The 13,006-nt window shown below is 40.8% G+C and overlaps 1 protein-coding gene across 1 annotated transcript in view; it reads left to right on the forward strand.

Moving 5' to 3' along the window:
- The first annotated feature begins 1,412 nt into the window (after positions 1-1,412).
- TAF5L (TAF5-like RNA polymerase II, p300/CBP-associated factor (PCAF)-associated factor, 65kDa) overlaps positions 1,413-13,006 on the forward strand; it is a 19,322-nt gene continuing 7,728 nt past the window's right edge. The window contains exons 1-3 of the mRNA XM_012660377.1: positions 1,413-1,589; positions 5,214-5,318; positions 9,796-10,520. Of these exons, the coding sequence (XP_012515831.1) occupies positions 1,448-1,589; positions 5,214-5,318; positions 9,796-10,520 (972 nt within the window). The 5' untranslated portion in view covers positions 1,413-1,447. The remainder of the gene's footprint in view (positions 1,590-5,213; positions 5,319-9,795; positions 10,521-13,006) is intronic.

A 13,006-nucleotide genomic window follows, 5' to 3' on the forward strand; every position in this document is an offset into this window, starting at 1 on the left:
AAATTTAAAAAGCAGGTCTTCACAGTACATTTTAAAAGGGCTACCAAAAATCAGTTTGGAAGGAATTAACTATTTACAGACAATTTGGGAGCAGTGTGTTAGCTATAGTTTGGTTATTCACCACACATTATACACTAAAAGAAATTGCAGATGGATGAAAAGTAGATACAAATAAACTTTTTTAAATGTTTAAGGAAAAAAATAACAGATTTCTGGAAAGAGTAGAATTTTAAATCTTAAAAAAAGAATGGAAGAACTCTCAGAGGAAAACACTAATGCACGTAACTGAAACTGAAAACGTAAACAGATCCAAATAAATGATCAAAAACAGATCTCCCTCACAAAAGAAACTGGGAACCCTTGGTTTCGAGAATGTGACTTTGGTGGGAATGATCATGCGTGTCTGGGTATGTTATGTGCTTCTTAGAATGGACACCACATTTTAATCCCAGAGGGAAAGTGTTTCTACGTGACAGAAGGGAACCCAGAAAATGCATCCAGCTGTTGTTGGGCCTCTGGACTGCAGTGCGCCTTACTTCTGGCAAAGCAGTGTTGGAGGCTGTGGCACCACTAAGGGTTCCTGGCATTCTTGATAATAAATTCAGTAGTCAAGGGAAATAGTCCCTTTTTTCTTTTGTTTTTATTTCTATGAACCCTCAAATTAGCTTGAATTATTTAAAAATAATTTACCCTCATTCAGCTCACTTCCTACCACTCTCCTTTCTTATAGGAATTTATGAGACATACTCTAACATGTATATATAGCCTCTTACTGTTTTGTTGCTTTTCTGTACTTGTGGTTTAAATAAAGAGCAAAAGAGGTAAATAAAATGATTAAAATGAAAACACATTGTTCAAATCCTTGACTTAGTGCTGGCAGCCTTTTCCTTACTATTAAGAAACAAATATTACAGTCCCTTTCCCCATTATTAACTTCATACTCTGTCAACATCTATTTATCCAGTTTCTGAATTTCTCAGGTCTTTGATTTTGTACTGCCTCCTGCCTGCTTTTTCGGCTGGTTCACTGCTAATTAACACCTTTCTCACAAAGTGGGCAGGAGTCTGAAAAAGACTGAAATTTGCACTGTCCCTGTTTGCTCCTTGTTAGCATCTAATGAAAACTTCCATGGGGCTGATTGAAATCATGGTATTAAGCAGAGTTTGGAAGTGATCTGCGGGGTTTATTGGGGTTTATTGTCCACACTGTTCCTGTTTTCCATAAGCGAAGTTGGCTGCACTGCATGGAAAGACAGGCAAAACAGCAGAGCGAGCACCAGGCTGGTATTAGGGTACTTCGAGTTGCACCTTGCCTAGGCCACTTAGCCAGCCATGTTGCTGGTCTCCCTCTGCCACGTGTTGTACCTGTCTGTGATGTTGTGGCTGGATTGGTTGCTCTCCCAGGCCCCTGACACTTCGGCATCTTGTGGTTCCCTCCCCTAAAGGTCATGAAACGAGTGCGCACCGAGCAGATTCAGATGGCAGTGTCCTGCTACCTCAAACGCCGGCAATACATGGACTCAGACGGTCCCCTGAAGCAAGGACTGCGTCTGTCACAGACTGCTGAGGAGATGGCGGCCAATCTCACAGGTAATGACGGGCTCCTGCGGTGGAGTGAGCCTGGAGCAGGAGAACTCATGTCTGTGTCTGTGTGGAATTCTCAAGGTAGTGCCAGAGAGAAAGACTGTTCAAAAACCTCAGTGAGCTGTATCAAGTAAATGGCGTTGACCTCAGAGACCCTAAATGTCCTTCAAAGCCATGCTCACATGCCATGTCTGAAACCTCTTGTGGTTTCCCTGGCTAAAGTCATATTTCCTTCCTCAGAACTTCTAAATTATTTCATCTGTACCTAGTGATATATGCAACTTTTTCTTTCTATAAACTATTATCCTACAAGACCCTTAGGGACAGGGTCTCTGTCCCCTCCTTTTACAGGTCCTCTCTCATCTAGCAAGGGCCTCGCACGTGGAAATCAGGTTTGCTGGGTGAATGAGTGCTTCAGGATCAGTGGTTGGAAATACTGGTATCATAGATATGTTGCAAAGGTTCTTAAAATTTCTTGTTTTTTATTTTCTTGAAATCAGATATTCTCTTAGAAAAACTTGAGTTGACTCCATCTGGAATAACAAGTACAGTTGTCCCTTGGTATCTGTGGGGAATTGGTTCCAGGACCCCTCTTAGATACCAAAATCCATAGATGCTCAAGTCCCTGATATAAAATAGCATAGTATTTGCATATAACCTGCACACAGCCGCCCGTGTGCTTTAAATCATTTCTGGATTACTGGCAGTGCCTGCATATCACTTCGTTCACATGGATTCAGTGCAGTACTTGGCACAGCAAATTCAGGTTTTACTTCTGAGAACTTTTTTTTACAGAATATTTTAAATGCACAGTTGGTTGAGTCCATGGACATGGAACCCATGGGGATATGGAGAACTTACTATAATTGTTACTTAGCTATTTTGTGAGTTCGGGTTTTTATGTGATACGATTTTATATTGAGTTTGTATACTGAAGATTTTGAAAAAAAATTTGCTGCATTACTTTAGGGTGATTATGAACTACTTTAGGCTGTGTGTGGAGTTGGAGTTAGCAATGGTTTCTGTAGCCCTGGTTCCCTTTATATGCTCAGTCTGGATCCTTCTCTCTTCTTGGTTCCCAGACTTCCTCTGCTCTTTCAAGTCTCTGTTACCACCTGCTCTATCCCTTAATAGTTTCATCCTCTATACCAGTAACAGCAGTTACCTTGGGTACCTCTTGTCCTACTACCGTCGAAGTCGGAGACCCAGGGTTTATTATATTGCTATAGGAAGAAAGTGATAGGATAGTAAATACCTGAGGATGCTCCCAGAGGAGTGGTTTCTAACTCCCTTGGAGACACTAGCAAAAGCCCCGTCAGGAATCTGCCTTCATATACTTTAGGATCAGACCCATCCATTCTTCCTTTTCTTCGCACTCCATAGGGACACCCTTGATGAAATCATGGCTAGATGGTGGCCTTGGTGTAGAAGAGTAAGTGCCTAGTAGGATAGTCAATGTACAAGGGCTCTGTCCCACTCTAGAGTAATCCCTTCTGAAGTCACCATCACAGCCTCTGAAGTACAGGAATAATCTCCCGATGCCTTGCATTCTTTGGAGCCCGGGGGCAGTAATTCTTTGCTATTATTGATAGAAAGTAGAAATGAGCACTGTTAAACAATATTTCAGAACTCTACTATTCTTAGTTCTCTCCATTTAGATGTAATAGCTTATTAGGAATGTCAGTGTTGTTCCTGGAAAACCACCAGGAAAAGTGAGAAATGTGAAATATGAGTATCATAACATTTTGTCCTGGGTCTTTCTGTTAACTGAGTAATCTGAATAATTATGTCTTCATTCAGCAGACATTTATTGAACATCTGCAGTAGGCCAAGTGCAGAAAAGTTCTAGAGATAGCTAAGATTTGATCCTAGCTCCTGAAGAGCTATTAATAAATGTTCTAGTTGGGAAGTAAGGGAGTGATTATAGAAGAGTATGATGTAGTAAGTTCTGTGAAGGGAGTGCGGAAGTCCCTCAGGTTTAATAGGAGCAGAGAAGATGATCATATAAATTAGGCTGGCAGGTCAAGGAAGGCTCCCCAAAAGGTCTCGTGATTCCTGGCATATAGTCGGGGGTCAGTAAATAGTAAAAGGAGTGAGCTGAGTTTCAAAGGAGCTATTAGGCATTTACCAAGGAGGGACAAGTTGGAGGAAGATATCCAAGTTATCAAATGTGAACTTTAGAAAGATCACTCTGGTGGCAGCATTGATTGGGGAGGGCCCAGGTTAGAGTCAGGTAACCTAGTTAGAAGGTGCAATCCAGTGAGAAGTGAGGACAGGCTGAGTGATGGCAATAGCCATGGGAATGGAGAGGCAAGGATCAATGTTAGGAATCTATAGCACTTAGCGACTGATTAACTAAAGGTGGGGGCGACATGACAGAAAGGGAGGAGTCCTGCCCTTCCATGTCAGCCTTGCAGCAGATCCTGCTGGCTCTGAGTTCTAGGAGAGTACATTGACTTTCTTCTTACCTGTATCCCCCTGTCTATATTTTATGTTGTGGCTTCCTCAGTCCTACTGCATTAGTTGCCATTCCTCCATCCATGTAAACAGGGTAAGGGGATTTGGGTTTTCTTTTTAGAAAGCATAAACTCGCAGAATGACGATTAAGTGCATGTTTACATACTGAATATTGAGACTCCAGCCTTCTTCCCCGCATTCAGCTGCCCAGAATGCTGCAGCCAGACACCCATCCTCCAGGAAGGCGAGTAAAAGATCCCTCCCTGGTGAGACTGACCTGCCCAAGAGAAAAGACCAAAAGACACTGACATGGTAAAATTGCCCATCCAGGTCACACTGGGTGATAAGCCACGTCCCCATAGAATTTCCGCCATGGGTGGAGTCCCTCACTCTCAGCCAGCCAGGGGAAAAAAACATATCCCACAAGAAAAAAAAATGGAAAGAAACAGAAGAAAAATTTTAAAATGCCGTCATAGCCTTGAAACAAGAAGATAATGCTATTTGGGGGAAAAAAGAATATTCAGAGAACAAAAAAAAAGTTGTCAACTAAATATATGATCATAAAAATGAAAAATCATTAGGTATTATAAGTAACCTAGGGGAAAAAATCTGATTGAAAGGTGAGGAAGCCTCCCAGAAAGTAGAGCAAAAAGACAAAGAAATGGAATATGGGAGAAAAAAATTAAAGGATCAGTTCAGGAGATTCAGCCTTGAAATTGTAAGAGTCAGAAAATAGAAGGGAATTACCAAAATGACTTAAGACATGAGTCTTCAGAACTGGAAGACATGAATTTCCAGATTGAAAGGGCCAGCACAGTGGTTGATAATGGATCCACACCAAGGCACATTGTGGGAAAATGTCAGAATATAGGGCCAAAAGTTTCCAGGTAAATCTCTTATGAACTTAAGTAACCATCCTCTCTCATTCAGCTTATCCTGTGCTTTATACCTTTTCATTCCACTGTTCTGGTTTTATTGGGTATCAGGCAGGAGGGGAGACAAACAGGTGTCATCAGTCTGTCTCATTTAACCAGGACCCCCAACATACTTTGAAAATCTGCTGAAATGTCAGTTGCTATTGATGTAGCTCAACACCCTCCCTCATCCTTCCTGCCCATGTTGGGTTAATAATTGTCTTCCCCACTCCTGTCTTATGTATCTTTTCCTCTTTAGTTCAATCAGAATCTGGTTGTGCCAACATAGTGTCTGCAGCCCCTTGCCAGGCAGAACCCCAACAATATGAAGTACAGTTTGGACGACTGCGGAATTTTCTCACTGGTAAGTATTCGGCACTAGGAGCCTTTTCATGTTAAGAAATAGAGTAATGCAGATTTCCCTCAGAACGTACTCTATTCCAGGCATGACGTTAGGTACTAGAGAGTCAGAGGTACTTTAACAAGACCAGCCTGAGCAAGAGTGAGACCCCATCTCTACAAAAAATAGAAAAATTAGCCAAGTGTGGTGGTGTGCACCTGTAGTCCCAGCTGCTGGGGAGGGTGAGGCAGGAGAATCGCTCAAGCCCAGGAATTTGAGGTTGCTATGAGCTGTGATGATGCCACTGCACTCTAGCCAGAGCGACAGAGTGAGACTGTCTCAAAAAAGGGGGGAAAAGGTACTTTAACATAGTTCTTACATTCAAACTTATGGTCTATTGGAATTCCTGAGAGAGTTAAATCATGAGGTTAAAGTTGACAAGGGCAAGGGCTCTGGGTTTTTTATTTAGTTTTATTTATGGCCTTCAGTACAGTGAGTGACTTGTGACTTGTGTTGAGTAAGTAGTGAAAGCTAAGTCAGCCATGTGCAGAAGCATCCTTAAATGCAAAATGTTTGAGATGTACATTATATCTCTGCTAGTAATACAGTATATCTTAAAATGATCTTATTTCCAAACATGCAAGGCAGTAGTCCTCCTGAGTCAGCAGGCCAAAAAATTAAAAGTTGTAGTTTAGACCAGTTCATGGGTGGCAGAATGACCACTTGAGATAGGAATCAAAAAAAATGCTGTACCACATATTAGGGAAAAAAACAGTTCCATCAAATACAAGAGCTGAGTAGTCATTCTACATTAAGAGCCCTGGCAAATATTTCAGAAAAACATGAAGAGCCCCAAAAGATAAATGGGAAAGGGATGTGAACATAAAAATTTGCACCGGGATAAATTACTTTAGCAATGAACTAGATGTGTTAATGCTTCACTACAAAAATCATCACAGTTATGTAATAATAAAATTATTCCAATGAGTCTATTTTACATAGCTATGCTTCAGTGATTAAAAAAATACAAACAAGGCCAGGAGTGGTGGCTAACACGTGTAATCCTAGCACTTTGGGAGACCAAGGCGGGAGGATCACTTGAGGCCAGGAGTTCGAGACCAACCTAGGCAACATATGGAGACCCAGTCTCTACATAAAAAAAAAAAAAAAAGAATTAGCCAGGTGTAGTGCTGTGCACCTATAGTCCCAGCTACTCAGGAGGCTGAGGCAGGGGGATCCCTTAAGCTCGAGAGTTCGAGGCTGCAGTGAGCTGTAATCATGCCACTGCATTTCAACCTGGACAGCAGAGCGAAACTCTGTGTCTTAAAAAAACAAACAAACAAAAATCTGTATAATGTCATTAGAGTCATCTGAGTGTCATTCATAATGGAAATAGGTCATGTCCTGACAAGAGCTATCTCATGGCATGAGAACACAGAATACATTTGGTGCTTTACTTTGTGTCTCTTTTTCTCATTAGAAGGTGTGTTCCATGAGGGCAGGGACCATATCAATACATCTTATGACAGTATCTGGCCTAGCATATAGTTAGCACGTAACACAAATGCAGGCTGAATGAATGAAAGAAACAGGCTGAAAGAGGCCAGGCATTTCTTTCTAAACCAGCTTCCCCACCAGTAGTACGGTGAGATAAATCTATCATGGAGAGATAAATATAATCATTTTTAAAACTGAGTAAAATAACTTTTTTATAAAGACAGTTAAAATTTTTCCATGAATATACACAAAAAAATGGAAAAATTTTTAAATAAAAACAGTTAAAATTTTTTAAAAATTGCTTAAAGCCTCAAAAACCAATGCCATTGTTTAAAAATAACTCATTGTCTCCCAAGTTCTTGTTTACCTCTTATTAACGAAACTCTTATTATAAATTCACTTTTTCTTTTTTTCATCCTTAGTGGAGACGGATTACTGCTCTGGGATATTTAACATTCAGATGATATGAGGAACTTCATGGAGCTTCTTTCTTTCGAGTTTAAACATAATAGACTCTTTTTATTACATCTTTAATCTTCATAATTTTTTCATTTTTGTGATTATTTAACAGACTATTCTCTACTTACGAACTCCATCACTCAACAACTGTGAATCTGAATAAGATAACCCCCTTGAGGGTTTTGTTTTGTAGCCTTTATTTCCTGTAACATTTTGGCCATTTTCCCCAACTACAGACTGTAGTAAATATAGATTCTTTCCTTTAAAATACCAACCCTGATGGGTGTCAAGTAAAACTGGGATAACTCTAAGTGTACATAAGGCTAGGTGTATTATTTTGATTATATATTTATTACCTTACATGCATCTTTACCATAAAAAATTATTAGCACAAGGATTGTTTGCCCAGAACTTTACATTTCAGTAGACTATAATCTGTCAACCATTTCCTTTGTGATTTCTTGTTTCAAAACAGAAAGTTGTCTATTACTTTCTTTGTAATTTGATTCTTTAATCCTTTGGTCACAGATTATTTGGGGTGGTTAATATATATTGTTCACTGTGGACTGCCTTTCCTGGAACATTTTTCTCTACCCTCAGATCTCTGAAAAGCAGTCAGCTAAATCAGATGAACAAGTATTTCCTGAGCACCATGATAAAGTATAAAATATAGTCATTAATCTAATTTGGAAGCAGTACTAATTAAAAAAAAGCTATAAGTAAAAGTTTTTAAATAAAGTTTGAATATAGTAGAAGCACTTTCACAGACCAGTATAAGGTCAATTGCTGAATTATGTACATATCGGAGTTGCATTTGGAATGAAAGGAGAGAGGGATTTAGTCTGGGGTAGTCAGAGAAGGCTTCACTAAGCAGGAGTTAGGATTTTTTTGGGGGGGGGATACTCGTGGCAGGGTCTTGCTCTGTCGCCTAGGCTGCAGTACAGTGGCATCATTCTAGCTCACTGCAACTTCAGAATCCTCTGAGTTCAAGCAGTCCTCCCACCTCAGCCTCCCAAGTAGCTGGGACTATAGGCGAGTGCCATATGCCTGGCTAATTTCATTTTTTTTAGAGACGGGTCTCGCTGCGTTGCTCGGGCTAGGAGGTAGTATTTAAGTCAGCACTTGGAGGGTGGGTTGGATTTCAGTAGACTGTGGAAGAGAAGGAGGAGGAGGATTTGGGTAAGTGGAGGGACATGAACGAAAGGACAGAGATGGCAACTCTTTGTGCAGGAACAACTAAGGAACAAGCTTTGCTGAGTATGGGGCTTTCAAACTGAAAATAAATGAGTGTTAGTCTAAAAGCAGTTTATAAAATGGTTTGGAAGAGGGGTAGCTGGGAGGCTGACCAATTAGTAAAAGTCCATGGCAATACTTAAGAAATAAGGTGGGGAAAGACCAGAACTTGACAGTGTGGTGGAAATGGAAGGCAGGATCTTGATTTCATAGTTAAATCACCAGGGTAGAATCTCCAAGGTTCAGGAGTAAACGAGGAAGAAGGGGTGAGGATGACTCAGGTTTCGAGACTGGTGCAGAGTGCCTTATTGAATAGAAATCAACAGAAGAGGTTATAAATTTTTAAATTTTCATGACAATGACATCCTACTGTATATCTTGCAGTAGGAAATTTGGAGCCGGAATTTAAGAGAAAGATACAGACCTATGATAAAGGACTCAGCATCAGCTATATGGAGGCACAAGTTAAAGTCTTAGGAAATGATAAAATCTCAAAGGAAAATACTAGGGAAAGATGTAAGAGTATCTAAGGTTGTACCAGCCTGTAGTTTAATCTTAATAACATAAAAATGTCCGTTTGTAACTTGTTAATGTGAAAGAGAAGTTTTACATTTAACCAACAAAATCTAAATGAGTGGGACAATTATGGGTGAATGCTGCTTCCATCTTAACATCAGGACGTGCTGTCTTGTACAGCCAGATAAGGTAACGAGCCCACTGAAGTAAGTGCTTTGATTTTACTTCAGGTGATGGACGCCAAAAGTAATGCAGAACACAAACTAGAACACTGAAGTTGCTTGTCAGTACTTACTTGCCAAGTGGCCATCCATGCAGATAATTCTGAATATACTTGTATTCATTGTCTTTTAGATTATTATCCAGTTAAAAAGTTTCTGCAAAGAACTCAAAAGTCTCCAAAGAATACATCTAAGGGCCCTCAGAGGTCTGAAGTCCCCAGTATGAGAAACACTAATATATTGAGAAAAAATACTAAACCTTGAAGACCTGGGTACAAGCTATTGAATTATTGTGAGAACTTAGACAAGTCACTTAACCCCTTTGAGCATTAGTTTCTGATTTATGGCTGACTTCAAGCCCAGGTTTGCTGGGCTTCAGAGTTCATGCTCTTCCTTCTTCAATCAAAAGGACTTTGAAATTCCAGAATTCTGTGTTAGGCATATATTTCAATCAATAGTCTCAAAAAATGGGGTCCTGGCAAGAAAATGTTATGTGATGGTGGTTTCCCCAGGAGGGATCACAGTATTCTGTGAGATTCTGTTGATTATAAAGCCCTTACGTTTTTTCATTACAGATTCTGATTCCCAGCATAGCCATGAAGTGATGCCTCTCCTCTATCCTCTCTTTGTCTACCTCCATCTCAACCTGGTCCAGAATAGTCCGAAGAGCACGGTGGAAAGTTTTTACAGCCGCTTCCATGGAATGTTTCTGCAGAACGCCAGCCAGAAGGACGTCATCGAGCAGCTGCAGACCACCCAGACCATCCAGGACGTCCTGTCTAACTTTAAGCTCCGAGCATTCCTAGATAACAAGTACGTGGTCCGCCTCCAAGAAGACAGCTACAACTACCTTATCCGCTACCTCCAAAGTGACAACAATACTGCCCTCTGCAAAGTCCTGACCTTACATATTCATCTTGATGTGCAGCCTGCCAAGAGAACAGACTACCAGCTCTACGCCAGTGGCAGCTCCTCTCGCAGTGAGAGCAACGGCTTAGAGCCCCCTGACATGCCCAGCCCTATTCTGCAGAACGAGGCTGCCCTGGAGGTCTTGCAGGAGAGCATTAAGCGTGTCAAGGACGGGCCTCCCTCCCTTACTACCATCTGCTTCTATGCCTTCTATAACACAGAGCAATTGTTGAACACTGCAGAAATCTCCCCCGATAGCAAGCTGCTTGCTGCTGGGTTTGACAACTCTTGTATAAAACTTTGGAGTTTACGATCCAAGAAGTTAAAATCAGAGCCCCATCAAGTAGACGTGTCCCGCATCCACTTGGCTTGTGATGTTCTGGAAGAGGAGGTATGAATACCATTTTTCCTTCCCTACACCTACCTTCCTAATTTGCTTAGACTGTTCCTACCAAACATGGCAGACCTTACAGAGAATGGACTTCCTCATTTCCTTCATCATATAGCTAAAGCCAGACTAATGCCATGTAACCTGTAGCCATTGAATTCCTAGACATGCCTAACCTAAGAGATAAAAACTATTTTTAACAATACTAACTTCATTAGTGAAGGGTTAGTATTTATTGCTATCTGAAATGTAGATAGCATCACCAAGCCTAATTAAAGATCGTTAGCTAATATTGACTTTAGTTGAGAATTACAGTAAATATTCATTTATGTGTGTGTACATTTGCAAAAACATACTCAGAAGTAGGATTACTGGGTCAAAGGGTCTGCATTTTAAACTGTAATGAATAGTGTCATTTCCACACAAAAAGTTGTGCCATTTCCCAGTTTCATCGGCAGTACTGAGAGTGCTACTTTCTTGCACCCTCAGCACACTAGATGGTACTGGCCCTCTGAGGCCAGTGTTATCCTCTGGCTCGATGTGCCCCAGGGTGTTCCCACACCCCAATTTGAAAAGTAACACAGGAAGTAGAGTTGCCAGTTCACCTGTCAGTCAGTGTAACAATCTGTTGTCAGATCTTACTTGCTTTATTTTGGGATGGTCTTTAAAAGGGGCAGGCCCTGCTATCTGAGTTTCAGGTCACCAAGAATCACAACCTTAGAAAAAATGTGGGCCAAGGGAGATAGAAATTAAATTTTGCACAGAGTTAACTTTCTCTGAGAATGGTCCCACAAAAGCTGTGGACTAAAATCTTTCTGTCATATCACCGCGGAAATTTAGGTAGCTCTGTCTCAAGTTACTTTAACTGTGAAAATTCTTTACACAGGGTTGATGTATTAAAGAGTGAACATGACTCTAGCTAAATTACAATTAATGATAAGGATACCAAGAATATTGGGTGCACTAAATTAAGTCCTTGTTTTCCTGCTCCTGTTTTTTGTTTTGCCACCCTCCTCATTTGCTGGCAGCCTGTTCCTGTTTTCTTAGTGTGGCCTTTGAATTTTTGATTCTTACAACTGAGACAATATAATTAGAGGATTTTATTATGATGAATAAAGAGTGTAGATTCCCATGTACAAGCTCTGATTTATAGAGTACTCTCCAAGGTATTTTTCATTGCACTTGTATCTGAATTTTCAAACTTCTCTTTTCCTTGGAGACAGTTCTGGCTGCTTGGGAGTTCTTCACATACAACTGAGGGATACTGCCCTCATTTACTTTTGATTTTCTGTAATTAACAAAAAGGCTGGGTGAGATAGCTCATGCCTGTAATCCAAGTACTTTCAGAGGCCAAAGTGGGAGGATCGATTGAGGCCAGGAGTTCGATACCAGCCCGGGCAACATAACGAGACCACACCACCCGCATCTCTACAAACAAAAATAAGAAAAATTAGCTGGGCATGGTGGCACAAGCCTGTAGTCCCACCTACTAGAGAGGCTAAGGCAGGAGGATCACGTGAGCCCAGGAGTTTCAGGCTGCAGCCTGGGTGACAGAACAAGACCCTCTTTCTTAAAAAATAAAAATAAAAAATTATTTCTATTGACCTTATTGGCTTTGATGATACAGGGTTTGGGCATTAAAAGTGAATTTTGAGACTCTACTCTGGCCACCACTAAAAAACTAAAAACTAGCTCTGTGACTTGTCTTGGGTGGATTTCCGGGCATCAAAAGAAGTAAGTATATTTGAAGACTCCGAAGTGAGGGATAGCAGGAGGGATTCCAGGAACTGAAAGAAATTAGGTATGGCTGGAGTTGGGAGAGGAAGTGAGAAAGGAAGTGATATTGCGCTCCTGTCTGGATGTACCGTATGGCGGCCATGCTAGGGTGGCGATGGAGGAAAAGGAGATGGCGAGGGGACCAGGGGAGAGCACAGTTGCTGGATTAACGTAGGACGTGAGGGAGAGGAAGCCTCAAGGTGACACCTGTGTCTCAGGCTGGACAACTGGGTAAACGAGGACAGTGCTTTCAGGGAGAGAGCAAAGGGTATCATCAGAACAGTTGTTTTATTTAAGTGTCTTTCTGGTTTATTCATCATCATTCATATTGAAAGTACTGTAGATTCTAGCCTTTGCTTTCTTTAAGAATAGTTGTTTTTTTTTTAACTTTAGAACTAAAATAGAGATCCTCCTATTCTGTTGTTGAAGGTCTTCTTCCTGCTTGGATTCCTACATCCCTACCCATTTCGTCACAGTGGTTTGAAGAAGTTTTTTATTTGGATTCTGACAAAGAACATTTTGGGGAGAAGCAAGGCATAACTAAAAGCCCTGACTTGACCACGACATAATCTATGCATGTAACAAAATTACTCATGTACCCCATAAATTTACATGAGTTTTTTATTTATTTTTTATTTTTTTTTGAGACAGAGTCTCACTTTGTTGCCTTGGCTAGAGTGAGTGCCGTGGCGTCAGCCTAGCTCACAGCAACT

The sequence above is a fragment of the Propithecus coquereli genome, unplaced genomic scaffold (assembly GCF_000956105.1).
Source record: "Propithecus coquereli isolate 6110/MARCELLA unplaced genomic scaffold, Pcoq_1.0 Scaffold66, whole genome shotgun sequence".
NCBI classification, from domain to species: domain Eukaryota; kingdom Metazoa; phylum Chordata; class Mammalia; order Primates; family Indriidae; genus Propithecus; species Propithecus coquereli.